The 19,488-nt window shown below is 34.1% G+C and overlaps 1 protein-coding gene across 7 annotated transcripts in view; it reads left to right on the top strand.

Annotated features, from left to right (window-relative positions):
* Positions 1-19,488, top strand: part of EXOC6 (exocyst complex component 6) — a 172,856-nt gene that overhangs the window by 94,341 nt on the left and 59,027 nt on the right. For all 7 annotated transcript variants that reach the window (XM_033130775.1, XM_033130780.1, XM_033130778.1 and 4 more), the window contains exon 18: positions 11,408-11,587. In XM_033130775.1, the coding sequence (XP_032986666.1) occupies positions 11,408-11,587 (180 nt within the window). The remainder of the gene's footprint in view (positions 1-11,407; positions 11,588-19,488) is intronic.

Genomic DNA, 19,488 nt, shown 5'->3' with positions numbered 1-19,488 from the left:
TTGGAAATCAGAAAATCAAGTTCAGCCTTTATAAATAGTTTTTTTTTTATTGTTGTTTGTTTTTGTTTTATTTTCACGTAGAACTCAGGAAACCCTTTATGATATGAGAACAAGAGCTGTTTCAAGCTCAGTCTATGAAAGTCAAGTATTCTTCAGTTCTACCTTTGGTCTATTTCAAAAGGAATTTGTTGTAAACTATGAGGTGAAGCAATTCAACATCAAGAATTGTTAAATCAATATTAAAGTGAATTACTGAGGGAAATTGGGGGCATTTCCATTCCTTGTGAGTAGTCAGTCTGTTGCCTCTTTCACAGAGATGATTAAACTAGTCTTGATTACAGACATTAGTATGGATCGCTTAGTTAACCTCTTAGCCTAATTCTTTTCAGTCCAGTGACTCTACCAAACATATTTCTATTTAGTTGCTTAGTGATTATGGAAATAAGCACTTACAGGATCCTTTTATCCACACCTCCTTTTGCTTCCTCTGTAAAAAGCACATGTGCACACACAAAGTGCTTGATTTTTATCATATTTATTTTATGAACTATATAGACTATCTTATTAGCTTGTGCCTTTCATTTTGCTAAATCTGTGAGTGAAACAAAAAAGGAAAGTAAGTAGTTCCTGCCCTCAAGCAGTAGCTCAGCTTTTTGAAATTAACCTGGACCCACACTGAGAGCTACTTGAAGCTAATATAAGACTTCTAACTGAAAAGATTTGCATAAGAATAGAGGGCAAAATGGGTATACCATTCCCTTTTTAATCTGTATAGTAGGGAAATGACCCAGTTCTTCTTCTTTGGCATCAGAGCTCTTTAATTTTGCTCCCTGGAGCTTTTCTAATCTGCCACTCTGAAGAGTTCTTTAGCGTCCTGGCAGTGATTATATCTGTAAATGCCTAGAAGGAATATACTTCTGATTCTTTTTCTAGTTTGCCTTTTTTTAATCTGTTGATGACTACTCGTATGTAACGAAGTTATTTTAGGATTATGGCTAAAGTGATAGTGATAAGTTGTCTTTGATTAAGGTCTTGAAATTCTATTCCTATGGAGCAAGGGCATAGTAAATGGACTTTTAAAATACCTTTTTTTTTAAAGTGTAACATACATATATAAATATACATAATTTATAAATGTATAGATTATACATATATAACTCCATTAATTATTAAAAAGTGAACAAAAACTTTCGTTTCTAATCTGGTATGTGAAGAACTTGGAAGTTTTCACTTTGTCCTGACAAGTAAAAAGCTGAGAAAACTGAAAAAACAACAACTCTTTGATTTGTCAGAGAAGTGAGATCATAGGGCAAACCACTACCCCCAAATGTGGAGAAACAGTTAGGCAAATACAGAAAATCACAACTTAATGGAGCAGAAACCTCTGCAGGAACCACTACAGTAAACCTGAACTGTACTTAATGAAGTGCTGGAGACTTAGTGTGGATAAGTCTGAAAGTTAAATCTCCAGGGGGACCCAATCATGGTGGTGCACACTTTTGTGAGCTTTACTTCCTAGAGCCCTACCAGGTGTTCCCAATGAAGACTGGAGGAAAAAAAAATCCTCTTGTGCTTCCAGGAAAGGGAAGGAAGCATTTGAAATAGGCCAGAACATTTTGTTCTTTAAGCATTCTATGCTTCTCAACAAAAACTAATCTCAAAACAAACTATTTCCCAATTCCTAAACTATTGGGGTTTTATCAGAACCTAAGCAAATTGGGGGAAGGGAAATACCCAATCCTAGCATCCTTCTCCACCTAAGAAGTGAAAATGAGAAGCACTTGCGAATTTCGCCGTCGAGGAGCAAAGTCTTACTTAAAAACTGAGGTCTGTCTAATCGTAGGACTGGAGTACACTTTCCTTCCCCCCAGGCTTCACTACCACATTACTAAAGTCCTGTTTACTGCAGTTCTTTTCACGTAGTAAATCATGTCTGGCTATCAAGAAAAAATTACAAGACAGACTAAAAGGAAAAAACACAGTTAGAAGAGATAGAGTAACTATTAGAACCAGATTCAGATATGTCAGAAATATTGGAATTATCAGACTATGAATTAAAAAAAAAAGCTATGATTAATATGCTTTAATAGATAAAATAGACATCATGAAATAACAGATGCATAATGTAAGCAGAGAGGTGGAAAATCTAAGAAACACTAATAAAGAAATGCTAGAGATCAAAACCCTGTAACAAAAATGAAGAATGCCTTTGATGGACTCATTAGTAGACTGCACACGGTTGAGGAAAGGATTTCTGAGCATGGGGATATGTCAACTGAAACTTCCAAAACAGAAAAGCAGAGGGAAAAAAAAAACACTGAAAAAAATCTGCACAGAATATTCAACAATTGTGAGACAACTAACTACAGAAGGTATAACATACATGCAGTGGGGATATTAGAAGGAGAGAAAAGAGACAAAGGAACAGAAGCAATATTTGATGCGGTGACTGAGAATTTTCCCAAATTAATGTCAGACATTTAAACCATGGATCCAGAAAGATTAGAGGACACAGAATAAATGCCAGAATAGCTACACCTAGGCATATCATATTCAAACTGCAGAAAATTAAAGATAAAGATAAAATCCTGAAAGAAACCAGAGGAAAAAACACTTTACCTAGAGTAACAAAGGTAAGAATTATATCTAATTCTCTTAGTTAGCCATGCAAGCAAGAAGAGAATGGAATGAAATATTAAAATGTTAAGAGAAAAACACTAGATCAATAATTACTTTAAACATCAATGGTCTACAAAGAACAATTGAAAGATAAGTTGTCAGAGTGGGTCAGTAAAACAAGACCCAACTATATGTTGTTTATAAAACCCACTTTTAATATAAAGATTAAAAGTAGATTGATGGAGGTATTGAATTTATCAGGGGGATCACTTCATGGACTGTGTGGATGGATACCTGACCACTGCACTGTACACCTGGGGCTGAAGTAGAATAGGATTGAATGTCAACTATAATTAAATATGTGTGAGTGTGTGTGTGTGTGTGTGTGTGTACATACATATATATATGTGTGTGTGTGTGTGTGTGTATATATATATGAAAAGATGTTCCTCCTCATATATTATTAGGGAATTGCAAATTAACAGTGAGATACCACTGCACACCTATTAGAATGGCCAAAATCCAAAACACTGACACCACCAAATGCTGGTGAGGATGTGGAGTGACAGGGATTCTTCTTCATTGCTGGTGGGAATGTAAAATGGTGCAGCCACTTTGGAAGACAGTTTAAGAGTTTCTTATAAAACTAAACATACTCTTACCATGCAATCTAGCAATTACACTCCTTGTTATTTACACAGGTGAATTGAACACTTGTGTCCACACAAAAATCTGCACGTGTAAGTTTAAAACAGCTTTAATCCTAATTGCCAACACTTAGAAACAACCAAGATGGGCCTCAGTAAATGAATGGTTAAACTGGGGCATTCAAACAATGGAATGTTATTCAGCACTAAAAAGCAGTGCGCTATCAAGCCATGAAAAGATGCGGAGGAACTTTAAATGACATAATACTAAATGAAAGAAGCCAAACTGAAAAGTCTACATATTGTATGATTCCAATTATGTGATATCCTGGAAAAAGCAAATACGGAAACAGTAAAAAGATAGTGGTTACCATGGGTTGGGGGTGGGAGAGAGATGAACAGATGGAGAACAGAGGATTTTTAGGGCAGTGACACTACTCTATGATACCATAATGATGGATACATATCATTACACGTTTGTCCAAACCCATAGCATGTACAACACCAAGAGTGAACCCTAATGTAAACTATGGACTTTGGGTGATAATCATGTAAGTTCATCAATTGTAACAAATGTACCACTCAGGTGGGGCATTTTGATAGTGGAGGAGACTGTGCAAATGTGGGGGCAGGTGGTATATGGGTTATTTCTGTACCTTTTCCTCAATTTTGCTGTGAACCTAAAACTACTCTAAAAAATAAATTCTGTTTAAATTGAAAAAAATTAACTCACCTATGGAATTATGAGGTCAAGAAATAAAGCATTAGTAGCATTGTAGAAGCCTCCCTTATCGCTCTTCCCAGTTATTATCTCTTCTTCCTCTCAATACTTTTTTTTTTAACTAAAATTTATTGCGGTGACAATGGTTAGTAAAATTACATAGGTTTCAAGAGTACAGTTCCGTATTACATCATCTGTATATCACATTGTGTGTTCACCACCCAGAGTCAATTCCCCTTCCATCACCATATATTTGACCCCCTTTACCCTTTTAACAGCACGTTTGTCTGTTTTTGAACTCTATTTATGTGGAATCATAAGAGTGCGTTTTTTTGTGTCTAACTTTCACTCAACATGATTTGTGATATTTCATTTATGTTGCATGTAGCTGTTGTTTATTTTCAATTTAGTATAGTATTCTATCATAGGATTTACTACAACTTATTTATTGGTACATGAAGTACGATGGCACTTTTGGCTACTCAGTGACTTTTTTTGCTTCCTTCTTGGTTATTGACTATATGTAACCTCTGAATAACTGAGGTGTTACATATGAGTAAAATAAAATGTACATTTATTTAACTTTTGGTAGTAAAGATATACATTCATAAACTGAATACATTTAAAACTAGTAAGCTTTTAGTAAGGTATTAGGAATTTTTTTAATTTCTCATTTAAATTATAATTTTTTTATTTTGCATATATAAAGTTGATTTATTATTGCATTGCTAGCACACTTGAAATATTCTTGACTGATTAATTGCATTTCAACTTCTGATTATTTACATGCTTTTCTCTTATTGATGAAGTGTTCCTTTGTATAATTTCCCTTCTTCATTGTCATTTTTAAAAGCAATGCATGTAACATTTCTTCCTTTTGTTACCTGTTACCAACTTCTCCTCTTTTCTTCCCCCATTAGAGAGGGCTGCATAAAGCAGTTTTATGCTTGCAGCTAGTTTAATATATTTGAATTACATAAAGCCCTAAAAGGTAGATCAGAGAAAATTAAAAACTTAAATATTTATTGACTAGAATAAATAATTAGGTCAGTTATATAGGGGTTCTACTTTGCCAAAACCATAACATCTAACAGAAAAAGCAAAAGCATTTTTCAGTTCAAAAAAATTTATAGACTACCTCAATCCCCATGGATGCATGAAAGTATTCAGCTTTCTGTTTTTCTGTAATTTAGCATCAGTAATCAGTTAATTATAACAAGTACCTCTTATAAAGTGGTAGAAAGCAGAAAGAGAATAAGGAAGAAAATAGTTGAGGAGTACTTTAAAAAGCTATTTATATCAGATGATTTGCAAACCCGATGACAAACAACTTAGATTACCTAAGAAGTGGCAGATGCTATTACAAAGACCCTAGCTATTCTTTATCACTTTTGAGGTACAAAAGCCTTTGAAAACTGGAAAGGTAAAAATGTACCACTCACCTTTTAAAAAGGAAAAGGAGATAATTTAGGTAATTTGAGAATTAGAAAATATTTAATTTAGAATCACTTACAACTATTCCAGGTAATCCAGAAGCTGGATTTTAAATCATTCTAAACTCTGATTCATTTGACTATAATGTGAATGGTCTCATCATAATCATTTTTATAATTTTTCTTCCTTCAGATAAATAGTGTTTGTTTTCCCTTATCACTTCAAAATTTCTAGCTATTTGGTCCTTCTCCATATCATAGCTTCTGGTTAATGTTTTAATTGTCTCATACTGCTTTGAAAAATCCAGGAAAATCGTAAATAATACCTTCTTTATTTAGTTTTAACAAAATTCTATATAAAAAGGAGAATTAAGAAGTATACCATTGATTCTTAAAGGTGAATTTAAATTAGGATTTTAAAAGAATAGTTAGTTTAAAAAATATTTGAAGTTCCATCAAGTATTTTAGTTCTGTGAGATTGGAAGACTGAAGTCTGATACTGGTTGTTAAATTTTTATTCGGCATGTCTTTCCTTTCCTGCCTATGTTAGAGGTGTCCCAGAAAAGCAAGAGAAATCATATATCGCAGCCCGAGTGCAGAAAGGAAATGTAGTAGAGAATAAGAGCAATCAGACTCCAAATTTTCTTTGCCTGGTGATAGAAAGGAAGTGGGTTGAGTATAATGGTGAGTATGCATGCGGTTCTGAGCTTTAGGCCTCCCTGGTTTGGCTGCCTTCTGAAGTTGCAGTCTTACTTCATCTCTGTAGTGACCTCTATTCATCTGCTTAGATTCAGTCAGATAGTGAGACAGAAATAGAGCAGACTGGTGAACACTAGGCCAAAATGCAAAGTGGTAAATAAATGATTTTTATATTTTTCTATTTCTTTGAGAATGTGGTACATAAGTGGCATCGTTGAGGTGTGTGATGGCCATAAGCATTTGACCACTTAGGTACCTCTAATGCTGTTAGGGGGGTAAAGAGACAGAGATATTACTGCTGTGCTAAATGCACATTAAATATGAGCCCCTTTTCTGTTTCACTCGTGCTTCATGTTTAAAAAATCATTCTGTGAATGTTTCATACCCAATTTTTTTCTCCCTTTCATGCAAATAACTACAGGAAGTTAAGCTAACTTGGGCAATTTGGATGGCTTGTGATTCTGATACACTAATTTCCCATATAGTTCACTTAATAAACATTATTCAGCATTATTAGGTACCCAACACTAGTGGGTGTAAGGAAAAGACTATTTTTTGGAGCGTCTACTGGGTGCCCAGTACTGTTAGACTACTTTACATTAATTATAAAAGCTTGTGTAATGCTCAAATCAGCCCCCCGAGACAGTGATAGTGATGACGAGTCTCTTCATAGATGAGAAAACTAAGATTTACACAAGTAATTTGCTCAAGATATAAAAGATAAGTGAAATCATGGAAATCAAACCCTTTCCCATTTTCTCAACGCCCTGGCCTATATATTCTTTATGGGCCACTTCTCCATTGATCATTATTAGCAGGATAGTGATTTTTTAAATGACCACAGATTCCTTGATGCTACTCAGTGAGAAGTGGGGATCTGTGTCCCCTCCCCTTGAATCTAGGCAGGCTTGGGACTGCATTAACCGGTAGAGTACACTGAGGCTAGGACAAAAAAGGCAATGTCACTTCTACCTTATTGCAAGCATGAAACACACACATGCTTCGAGGCCTGCTCTGCCATGTAAGAAGTCCAGGTACCGTGTAGCGACCATGCTGTGAGGAAGCCAAGTCACGTGGAGAGGCTGCCCATCTTAGGTGCTAGACACGTGAGTGGAAAACCCTCCAGATGATTCTAATCCCCAGCTGTTGAGTCTCATTTCCATCTGAGGTCTCAGATATAGTGGAACAAAGTCATCCCCACGGTTCCCTGTCTGCTTTCCTAACCCATAGAACCTGAGAGCATAATGAAATGCTTGTTATTTTAAGCTGCTAAGATTTGGGGATTGTTAGTAACAATATTAACTGGAACAGCAAGTGATATAAACCTTTTCAGCCCACATATCTCCTTTTTTGCTACATATTTACTATACATGTAATCAATACCAAGTTAATATTTATTCATTCTGTGATTATTTTATTTGTGGTACTTTTCTGTCCCAACTAGGTTATAAACTTCTTTAAGACAGTAATGATTTTTTAAAAAAATTTTAACACGTACTCATCTACTACCTACTCTGTTGGAAGCACTGTTCTAGGTGCTGGGTATTCATCAGTGAGCAAAAACAGACACAAACTTCCTGTCTTCATGTTGCTTACATTTTAGTGGATGTTTTGTACCTACATTACTCAGAGTGCCCAATTTATAGTGGCGGGTAAGTGATTGCTAAACACTAATGTTCAGCGTCTCAGTCTTAAGATTTTTCTGAGGAGATTTGCATTGCATCAGAAATTTTAATAGAGAAACACTAATAGCTTAAGTTGCTATAAATAACTTTATTTTGAGTCAGAACTGATTTTGCTACTGCCATATTTAATGCTTCATTAACATTTCGGTTATAGCATTAACATGATCTTAAATTCCTTTTCTATCTAAAGTAGTGTTTACTTTCTTCTGTAGTTGAAGAGAGACACTGTTGAAAGTTTTTATTTTCTGTGTCACATTTGTGTTAGACCTCTGAGTGGAGAGAGAAGAAAACTCTTTCTTGGAATTCCTGTTCCAATCCTACTGTGAAGGCAGTCATGCAAATACGGTAGCAGTAGTTGGTTTTCTTCAGCCCAATCTGCCTACTGGAGTAGTCAGTAGTTAGACAATGTGAAAATTGGAGAGGGAGCCATAAAACAAAGCATTGAAATGTGAAATGGGGTATAGTATTTTGATTGATCATGTTTACCTTCTCTTACACTATTCTTTTGAAAATTTCTTAAGGCACATAAACCAAAATACCTAAGTAAGAGTTCCTAACTATATTTTTTTCAAGTTATAACTCAAATGATATCCCCTCCACAAAGCTTTTTATCAAATAAGTAGTAATTATTTCCTCCTTTGTTTACTCAAGATGCTTTGTTAAACCTCTAATATCGCACTAGTCATGTTTTGTTATAGTGTATCTCTCCTTGGATTGTGAGATCCTTGAGGATGGGAACTGTTTTACTCATCTCAGTGTCTTTATAGTGTTCTTCCTCCTAGACTTGATGTACATTGTGTATTAAGTTGTATTCAAATGTAATATGTGACTAATAAATGGTGAGTGATACTCAGGTCTCTTCTAAGCAAGGTAAGAATCTAAATAGATACCTATTTATTAGTTTTGCCAGAAATATCACATTGCCATCTTCCCCCCAACCCTCATCAGATTAAATCTAGCTCTCAAGCTCTGCTGGCCAGGATGGTCTGCTGTACCCTCCTTAAGGTGGTACAGAGAATTCTGGGGGCTTGTGCAGTCCAAAAAACCTGAGAAAAGGGCAAAGATTGTTCTAGTTTTAACTTTCAAGATGCTTCCTCTCCATGTCAATGTGATTTTTTTTTTTTTTTAAAGAAAAGCACCGGCATGGGGATCTTTTGCCTTGGTTCCAAAGGCTGCAATGCCTAGTCTTCAGTTCCCCAATCCCCCTCATGCAATTCTATCAGAGTGCTGCTGTTTGAGTGAGCAAGAACCCACAACTTTTTTTTTCTGGTTTCTTAAGGTGGAAGTTTAGATTATTGATTTGAGATCTTTCTTTTTTATATAATATTGGTATGTGTAGCTATAAATTTCTCTAAGCACTGTTTTCTTTACGTCCCATAAGTTTTGATGTGTTCTTGTTTTCATTTATCTCAAAAATATTTTCTGATTTTGATCATGATTTCTTCTGTGACCCATTGGCTACTTATTGGAGTCTATTGTTTAATTTCTACATATTTGTGAACTTTTCAAATATCCTTCTGTTAACTAATTTCTAATTTCATTCCATTGTGGTTGGAGAACATACTTTGTATGATTTCATTCCTTTTAAGGCTTTTTTTGTGGCCTAACATGCTCTATTCTGGATAATGTCCCATGTTCACTTGAAAATAATGGTCTGCTATTGTTGAGTAGGGTGTTCTATAGATGTCTGTTAGGTATAATTTGTTTATATTGTTGATCATATTTCCTTTGTCTTCTGCCTGCTCAAATCTGCTGTTGAACCCCTGTAGAGATATTTGTTTTATTGTACTTTTCAACTACAGAATTTCTTTTTTCTTTTTTTTAATTTCTGTCTCTTTATAGTCTGTATTTTGGAGGCATTGTTTTCGTATTTTTGTTTATTTCTTTAGACATGGTTTACTTTAAGTTCTTTGAACATATTTGAAATAACTGATTTAAAGTCTTTGTCTTATGAGTCCAATATCTGGGCTTCCTCAGGGACAGTTTCTATTGATGGCTTTTTTCTTTTTTCTGTGTATGGGTCATTTCCTTGTGTGACTTGTGATTTCCTTGTGTGACTTGTAAATTTTGTTGAAAACTGGACATTAAAATAGTATGTGACAACTCAGGAAATCAGATTATCCCCTCTTCCCAAGGTTTGTTTTTTTCTTGGTGATGGTTTGCTTCTTTCGTTACTTTTCTGAATTAATTCTATAAAGCCTGAATTCTTTGTTATGTGTGACCACTGAAGTCTCTGCTTGGTTAGATTAGTGGCCAACTAATGACTGGACACAGAGTTCCTTAAAAGACTGGAACAAATACATCCCCCAGTCTTTGCTGAGGACCTCTTTGTGTGTCTTGGAGCATGCTTCAAAAGTCAGGCATTTGACAGCTCTGCTTTTAGCCTTTACTTCCTGCTTCAAGGTCAGCCATAGATGAGAGCTTACAGCCTTCTCAGGTCTTTCCTGAGCATGTGCACAGCTCTACACATGCACATAGCCTTCTAGATTCCCAGGAATATGTCAGCTTTTCAAAGCCATCTATTGACATTTTGTTCCTCAGTTTTTTCATTTAAGCTTTTTGATTAGTCTATTGTGTGTCCTATTATTCACCACCTAAGGCATCTGTGTTGTTAAACAATTGCCTCTGTTTTCAACAAATGGCTTTCAGGGAAAAGGCTTTCTGCACTGGACAAGCCCCAATTTAGGGCATATAAAGACATCCCTGCAAGTGGGATCTTCCAGGGAACGACCAAATAGGTCAGATATGATAATTCTCTGGGAACTTGGCTTTGAAGGAGCTCCAACCCCATTCTGCCACTTTAATGGCTGAGAAACTTCTGGTTTTCATCACAGTTGTGGGGTGTTGATTTTTAAGGGTATTGAAGAGCTGGAGCAGGGGAGGGAGAATGGAAATAAGGCACATTAAAATGTCACAAAGCTTGTTTTCTTACCAAGATTCAGCTGTTAAAGTGTATTTAATAAATGCTGCCTGGATTGCTGTAAGTTTTGTGTTAATTTTCAGAGTTCTGGGAAAGTAGATTTTGACAATTTTGCTAGTTTTCTTGTTGCTTTTATGGAGGACAGAATATTTCGAGATCCTTACTTTTCTATTTTTGTATCACTCCCTTCATTTCTTTTCTCCTCTTCTGAGAAGTTATCTCTCTCTCTCACTCTCTCGCTCTCTGCATGCTCAACTTAAAACACCAGTAACTATTCCATGCCTTCTGTTATAGTCCAACTTAATTTCCCTTAGTGAGTCAATGGATGGGGTGCTCTTTTGCATTCTTGACAACTTCTGTTTTTCTACTTCTGTTTCTCTTAAGGGTCTGCTTAGAACTGGGAGAACAATTCATAATGAGTAACTCATAAATTATTCTACCACATAAAGATAAAAAAGGTGATAGCAAGGTTGGAGAAAAACAAAATGATGTCCAGTCAAATAAATAAAAGTACTGCCAGCCAAAATACAAACAGTTTTCTTGGACTTTGAATAAATGACTAAAACATTAGAAAATGACTAAAATATTAGAAAAATATAAAATAAAATGTAGAATTTTAAGAAAACTTGTTTTATTGTCTGCTTCTATAACTGTTTCTTTTTGTTGTTATTTTGTTCTGTCAGGATGCTCGACATGCTGCAGAAGGAGAAATATATACCAAACTTAATCAAAAAATTGATGAATTTGTTCAGCTTGCTGATTATGACTGGACAATGTCTGAGCCAGATGGAAGAGCGAGTGGTTATTTAATGGATCTTATTAATTTTTTGAGAAGCATTTTTCAAGTGTTTACGCATTTGCCTGTAAGTATAACACATTTTCAAAAATTATATTATAATTTTGCTTACTAAAGTATATTTTAGAATTCAGTTTTAGTTTGAGGGTTACTTGTTTAAATCAACTACTTAGCTTGAATATATCCTTTCCCTTTATTATAAATTAATTTGTAAAGAATCATAACTTAGTCAATTATTTGAACTTTTCATTTGTTTTACTTTTTAATCATTGGTATTTTAACCAATACCAACAACTCTCTTCCCATCAAAACCAAAATAAAATCATGAAATTGACAGTATAGACTTAAAGAGAAATAACTCTCATAGGAGTAGTTTTTATAAAAGTCTATATAATTAATGGCTTTTCCAGTTAGAAAAGGCCAAGAAATTATTGGATATTTTTAGGCAAGAGATTAAAAGTAAAATAGCATTTTTCTATGCCGACACATAGTCATAGTACATCTACATCTTGAACAATATAATGATGAAACATTAAAAAAAAAAAGTATGGCAGGGACATTTGAGTGTGAAGGCTGAAACACTGGATTCTTCAGATAAGGAGCGCAAAGACCAAAGCAATTATGGTGGAATGAACATGCCATCATTAGGTATATTCAGAAGTAACAGAACTATGGTTAAAACATGGAGTAGTTTTTGTACAAATAAAATAGGAAAAATATTATTGATCTTTTTATTTCATAAGATAAGCTCAACATAAAAATAAAGTGTTTAATTTGGAGCCTACCCAACTGACTCCAACCATATCCCTTGTTTAAGATGAAAAAAAATGTTACTCTCTTTCCTCATCAGGAGCTGCTCCAAAGGGCTGATTAGAATAGTTGAAGGAAGGTGTTGCTAAAAAATGAATAGAAGAATTTCTTAAAGAGTTTGTAATGGTGAATTTGTTTCAAAGAACTTTTAGAAACTTAACCAGTGATGATGTATTCCTAACTTCTGTACTTGAGTTGAAAAACGAAAACTGTATATATTTAATTTTTATATTCAACTAATTTCTTAAAAAGTGCTCATATAATACACATTAAATACTTGTTGAATTCATTTGAATTCATTTTGTCAGTAAAATTTCCATGTTTCCAGTCAAAACCAATCCTCACTAATAAACATGTGCATGTGCACACACATGTACACAGATACACACATTATGTTTTTATGTTGCAATGTCTGCTTCATAGGTTGGCACCATGTGATGGGTAGGAATTTTGTGCATAACTGTGGTAGAACTGAGAGGTTATATGTTAAATGAGGTAAATGCCTCATCTTTGGAGGCTGCCGTCTGAAGGGAAATCCTACTTTCTCATAGGACGTATTCTGGTGACATTGAGAGAGACTTCTGGCCTAACTAAATCACTCATCTGATCTATTACGATATTTTGTATAGTTTCAGATGAGTCTTCTTATACCATTTTGAATTTTTATGTTATCTAACATGGATTTTTTTAATAAAGGAAAAATTTTTATACAATGTAGATCAGCAAATTCAATATAGGATATGACCAAATAAAAAGAAAATTATAGTTCATAGTTAATAGAAGAGAAAATGGTCCTAACAACAGTGTATTCTTATTTAAGGGATGAACTAGAAGCATGATTCCCAAGAAAAAATATTAAATTATAGACTATGGTAAATTTTAGCTAGAGTTAATAATTGTATTAAGACTTAGTGTATTAATTCTCTGAAGCCCTGAAATTGTGTAAAATATTCAACTAAATTGTTTTCTTTCAAGTGAAAAACAGAGGCAATGTTATTTACTTGAATGTTCTTAAATATATATATTTTCTAAGCAACATATGGCATTATATAAGCTACCATTTTTATTTAAATGTTTTAAGCTAAAGATGATTCATTAGTTTCAGGTTACCCTTTGACCCAAAGAGAGAGAGAGGCCAGTTCTAGACTCCTTTAACCCTCAAAGAAGCTTCAGAAGATTATTTATGTATTATCACATTCACTCCCAAGTCATTCAGCATAAGCAGAACTAGCTATCCTGATTGGAAACCTGAGGAGTTAAGTATTGCGGCTCGTTTTGGCAGTGTTCAGAAACATTGCCATTAGAGTCAATGAGAGTTGTGAAACCAAGAGTCACTCTTTCAAATAGTAAGTATTGGCCAATACTGCAAGTAATTGGACAGAGAAGTGGATTCTGTGGGGTAAAAATGTCTCTCTCACCCCCAATCCTAAAAAGTACCTAACACAGAACACTTTTAGTTTGAAAGCTCCACTCTTAGCTTCCCCGCGTATTTAGTTTTTGTCGGTCCCTGTCATTGTTGCAAAAGAATATTTTCTCGATCAAAGACAGTCATGATGTACATTTGCTGACCACATTACCCAGTAAAAGTTCCACTGATTCCAGAAAAGTTATAATTCACCCAATACAATTTTGTTCTCTGCTCACAAGGTGGAGAACAGTAGAAATTAATGGGTGATAATGGTTTTGATGGAGCCCAGGGAAAGAACTTTGTCATTTCCACTTTTCTACTACATGGTGGTAGCAGTAGAAATCTGTAGTGTTTGCAGGATCACCAATATTGTCCCCTTTAAATACCTCTATCTCCAGGGTTGGATCAGTGAGACAATTGGTATGTTACTTCCTGTACCCTTTTCCCTTAAGAGTCAGCCAGGGCAAGCCTATGCAGGGGAAAGTAAAGAACTTCCCTGCTTTCATACTAACTTTTCTGTTCATCTGCATTTCCCTGTGCTCTAGCAGAGAAGCCAAACTCTCTACTGGCCATAGGAATTCACAGCAAGCTAAATAAGCAGTATTTATAATAATGATAGGTATTTCCCCATTACCCAAAATGTTAAGCTGCCTTGCTAAATATATTATCTACCTCAAGGAACTTGACTTTTTTCTGACACAGAGCTAAACACATTTATCTTTTATTGTTCTTGGGGGCCAGGGTGCTGAAATGAGGAGTGTGTAGGATGGGCTCTAGAGTTAGAAAGAGTTATGTTTGAACTTTAGATTTGTAATTTACTGGCTATGGGATCCTGGCAATTTGCTGTACCTTTCTGAGCCTCTTACCTTCTGCAAAATGAGCATAAGCCATTTTTTTCCCCAAAGGACTATCGTAGGATTAATTAAAAGAGTGTGTAAAAAAGTTGTCTGGCAGGGTGCTTGGCGAAAGGTAGGTACTATTAACAAAAACGTTAGTTTTGTTTTTTCCCTGTTATTGTTTTAAGGCCCTTTATGGTACTCATTTCATTTTAATATATTTTCTTTTTTTTCTCTTGTATTTATGCCTGCATTTTATTTTAGCTTGTTGTTTAGCTATGGGTCCTATACTTTTGCATTATACAGACATGTAAAGCTTTTTTATTTGAATAATTATTATAGCTTGAGTGCAGTGCTTATAATGGCTAATGGTCAGATGCTAGCTAATGCCAGTAAAGTCTGATTAGTATATGAAATAACTATTATTTTATCCCTAAATTAGTACTCTTAGAATCAGCAGTTTTTACTTTTTCAAATGTGTGACACTTTTTGTTTCTAATAATTTTTTTCTCTAACAATTAGAAAGTACAGTATAGATGAAAATAAAAATTATTTGTTATTTTGTCAAAGGATGACCACTGTTAACATTTTGGCATGTATTCTACAAGTCATCTTTTTCTATGACACTTATTTTTGACACTATTTTAAGCCTAACTTGGAAGCAAGCTCTTTTTTTTTTTTAAATAAGATTTTATAGAAAATTTAAAAGTGGAAGAATTTTAAACAGCATTAAACATTTATTTACCACTTACATGTATATAAATAGAAGAAATGGTTGAGCAGCTCAGACATACCTAATCATTCTTCATGACTGCCAAATGGAATGCAATAACATTTTACTGTGAATGTACCGCCTAAAGACCCAGCAGTAGTCGGCTTCCAGAAAGAACAATGAACATTTCCTTCCTTCATAAATGCTAATCATGTTTTTGGTTCAATAAAGATATTTTGTTGATTTACAGCCACTAAGGGGTATGTGTAAATGATAATGAATTTTAAATTTCTTCACGTTAATTCGCTAAAGGGACCCAATTTATCCAAATATTTATATTAACAAATGGTTATCTTTTATAGTAGACATAAATAGATCTTGAATGATCAGTGTGCTTATATTTCTTACTTTGTAGAAACTATTGTTTTATCTTTAGCTGTAAAGTAATCTTTTGTGCTTATATTTGCTACTACGCTAGGGGTGTTAAACTAATCTGCTCTCTGTTTGAATTTTAAATATCAAAACTCTTTTTTTTCCAGATAGATGTTTTTCTTTTGTTCCAAACATAATTAACTTGATTTTTTGCATTAATAGAAGTGGTGATGAACAATTAAAAAATTGACATGATTTTTAGCAATAATGAGTTTCTTTTGCATGGGGTTCTGTAATTACATGTTAATATGATTGGGTATTTTTCAAGAAAACCATTATCTGGTTAAAAGTATATCTCATTTTAGAGAATAGATGCCTGAAAAGCTGTTCATAAGAAGAACATCTATTAATAGGATCATTCCTCCCAATATCTTTTACTCTAAGATTATAGATACCTTTCTACTGAGAGAAAATGGTACATCTCTTTCCAACTGTTCATTCAGTGATATCACATTTGTAGCCATAGTGGGAGTAGTTAGACCATGGAAATCAGCAAATCTTACAAATCAAGGCTTTTTTCCCAGAGAATTGTTGTTAAAATTTTACTAGCACAGCACTAAAAATAGCATAGCTTTTAAAATCACATTGTCAGAGAAAAATTATCTACTTTTTATTAACTCAAGAAATAAATCAGAGTATATGTTCAATAATAAAATTAAAATACTATAGAAGAAACTACTTTTAAGACAGGGAAATATGCCCTAAAAGTTATTTGATCTTTAAACTCTACATCTACTTCCTATTTATCCATTTCCCTTTTAAGGTATTTCCCATTTTAAGTGTTCCTTTTGAAGGGTTTGTTTTTTGTTTTTGTTTTGTTTTGTTTTGTTTTGGCTTAATTGTTTGCTTCCAGGTATTTGTGTTTTATTGATGAGCTAATGTAGTACTATCCTTTGCAGAGACTTTACATTTGGGGCTATAATCTCTTTTGCTACTGAATGTATCTGGTGCCACTAAATTTTTAATTTGCATTTTTATTTCTATAAATGATTTTAAAACATACTATTCTGCCTTTAAGCGAGAATCAAATATGTATTCAGTAATAAATGAAGATTCATGGTTTGAACAGAAATGGGTAGTATCTAACTTTTAAAATTATTCTCTCCTAAATAATTTTTTTTCTGAAGATTGAGATTTGGGGTCTAGGCCGTGATTCTTTTAATTAACTAGTGTTGTAAAAATAGACAACTCATTCAACGTCTGGATGAATTGTCTCATGTCTGTTTTATTTCATAGAGAGAGCTGAAAATATAAGTCAAGTAGTCCAAAGAGTTTGAGATGGAAAATAGCCTCTCTCCTTGCCCTTTCCCCACTCCCAATTCCATTCTCTTAGACTACCATTTTTCACCATGTTTTGATTTCTTTTGTTGGTTAACTTAATAAAAAAGCAGAGAGTATCTAGTGATTCCATGCTATGAAAGATAAAGCACACATAACAATCTCTCCTTTCCCCTCTTTTCTCCTATTGATTGTTACATTATGTTATGTTTCTTCTATTTATTGTTTTTTATGTAAAATAGTTATATGCCTATTTTTTTTTGTTCCGCCGACTTTAGTCAGTATTTTAATTCTATTTAAGATAAAGATATTAGCCTCCCTTTCCCTTGCTTTATCAGTTCTTCATTTACTATCAGTTCATCATTTACTGTCTTCTGACAGCTACAGAGGCCTTTGTCTCTAATTTGTACCAGTTGTTCTCTGCAAGTGTTAGATCATGCACAGCTGTTATCCTGGGACTTTCCTTCTCTGCTCTCTGTGCTGAGAACTATTTCCTGGGTTCTTCGTGTTTTTATTACTTCACTGGTTGGTTTTGCCGAACTGTCTCAATAACTTCCTCCCAAAAGGGAAGTACACTATTTAAGTCCTTGTATATTAGAAAATATCTATGTCCTCATGTTTGGTTAATAGTTTAGCTGGTTATATAATTTTAGGTTGAATAGCTTTTTCTCTGATTTTGCATTCCTTCAGTGTCTTCTGGCATCCAGGTTTTAGGATCTGCTTTTTAATCTTTCACATTCTGAAATGTCATAGGAATGTGTGGAGATGTAAGCTTTTGTTTCATCCACTGAACTCTTTACTCATTGACCCCTTTCAAAAAATGTGTGTCTTTATTTATCACAGAGAAATTCCTTCTACTATTTTAAAGATAATGTTGTTCCCTCCATTATTCTGTTCTGTTTTTTATGGACTCTCATTAGTTAGATGTTAGAGTTCCCAGATTGGTCCTCTATGTCTTTTATCCTTTGCTTCATTTCCTATTTCTTTATCTTTGTTCTTCTACATTTTGGGAGATTTTCTCAACTTTATTTTTTAGTCCTTCTATAGACTATTTTATTAATTATACTCTTACTAATTTCTAAGAAATCAGTTCTGTTTTTAAGTATTCTTTTTTCATAGAATACTCTTCTCTCTTTTTTAAAAAATATGTTATCTTTAAAACCTGCCTGAATATTAGAGGTTTTTTTTTTTTTTAAGGTATTTTCTGTTTCTTGAATTATTTCTGTTATCCTCAAACAGGGTTTTTTTTCCCTTTTAATTTGCTCATTATCTTTTAATAAAGAAGCCCTGGAGAGCTTCTTTGGGTTTATTCTGCTACTGTATAAATATGCTGGGTTTTTTAATTAAAGTTTAATGGGGTAAATATGCCATTTTTTGATAGACTTTTTCCCCAAGTAGGAATCTGACTGGGAATTTTTTATATAGATTTTTAGGGCATTTTGCCTAGGATTCACCTAGAGTGAACATGTATGGAGCTAGCCATGAGATTGTGGTCTCTCTTGAGGGTCTACTTCATGGATGTGTGACCTACAGAGTTACATGGGGTCTTCCTGTTGTGGTTTCGTGCTCTTAATTGTCTTGAAATTCTTAATAATTTTGAACAAGAGGCCCCACATTTTCACTTTGCACTGAATTCCACAAATTACATAGCATTCCCTACCTCTCTTACCATTATCACCACACCATGCAAGAAAGAGGACGACTTCCCCCCCCCTTTCCTTCTCTCTCTCTTTTTGCCTATACCAGGAGTCTCAGCTCTCCCCCAAATTGCTTTCATTATGGAAATTGCCTATGCTCTGTAGGTAGAAGATCATTGGCACAGTTGTTCCAGAAATTTTCAGTAACTTTATCTCTTGTTTTACATCCCATTTCTCATTTCCATCCTCTCATACCTGCCAACTCTGGACCTCTGATGCATCGCTGGCTCCCAGCTCCACTGAAGCTCCTTCCTGGTAGCATATAATGGACAGTGGCTCTTTCTTCTTTGTTTCATTTGCTTTCTGTCTTCTAGAAAGCATCACTTAATGAATTCCCCCCATAAACCCTCATTTTCTCTGCTGTTAAACGTTTATTCCTTTTTGCAATTCTATGCTTTTTATTTCACTTGTATCTCAGGATGGTTGGGAAGCAAACATATCAACTTAGTTTATCATATTGATTCTGAATAACCTGTTTCTTCTCTTTGAAGTAAAGTGATTGCATTAGATCGTCTCTAAGCCCTCTCTATATAATATTATGTTTTAAGCATCATTATTTCAGACACATGTAAAGTCCCAACCTAAAATTAGATTTATTTTCCTGGAACCCTATTTTCTCTTTTAGCCCTGCCCTTTTATTTTTATTTTTTTATTTTTTTCAGTCACACTTTTGTCCAAATTAATTATATGGGTTTAAATGGATTTTACTTGACTGAAAACTGCAAAGAACTTTAATAATCAACCGTACAATCATGTGCTTTAATCATCCTTTCTTTTATGTGGCACCAGAAAGAA

Source organism: Rhinolophus ferrumequinum, chromosome 16, assembly GCF_004115265.2.
Source record: "Rhinolophus ferrumequinum isolate MPI-CBG mRhiFer1 chromosome 16, mRhiFer1_v1.p, whole genome shotgun sequence".
Classification (NCBI taxonomy): Eukaryota; Metazoa; Chordata; class Mammalia; order Chiroptera; family Rhinolophidae; genus Rhinolophus; species Rhinolophus ferrumequinum.
The sequence above is the reverse complement of the archived record's forward strand: the minus strand, read 5'-3'. Positions and strand labels throughout refer to the sequence as shown.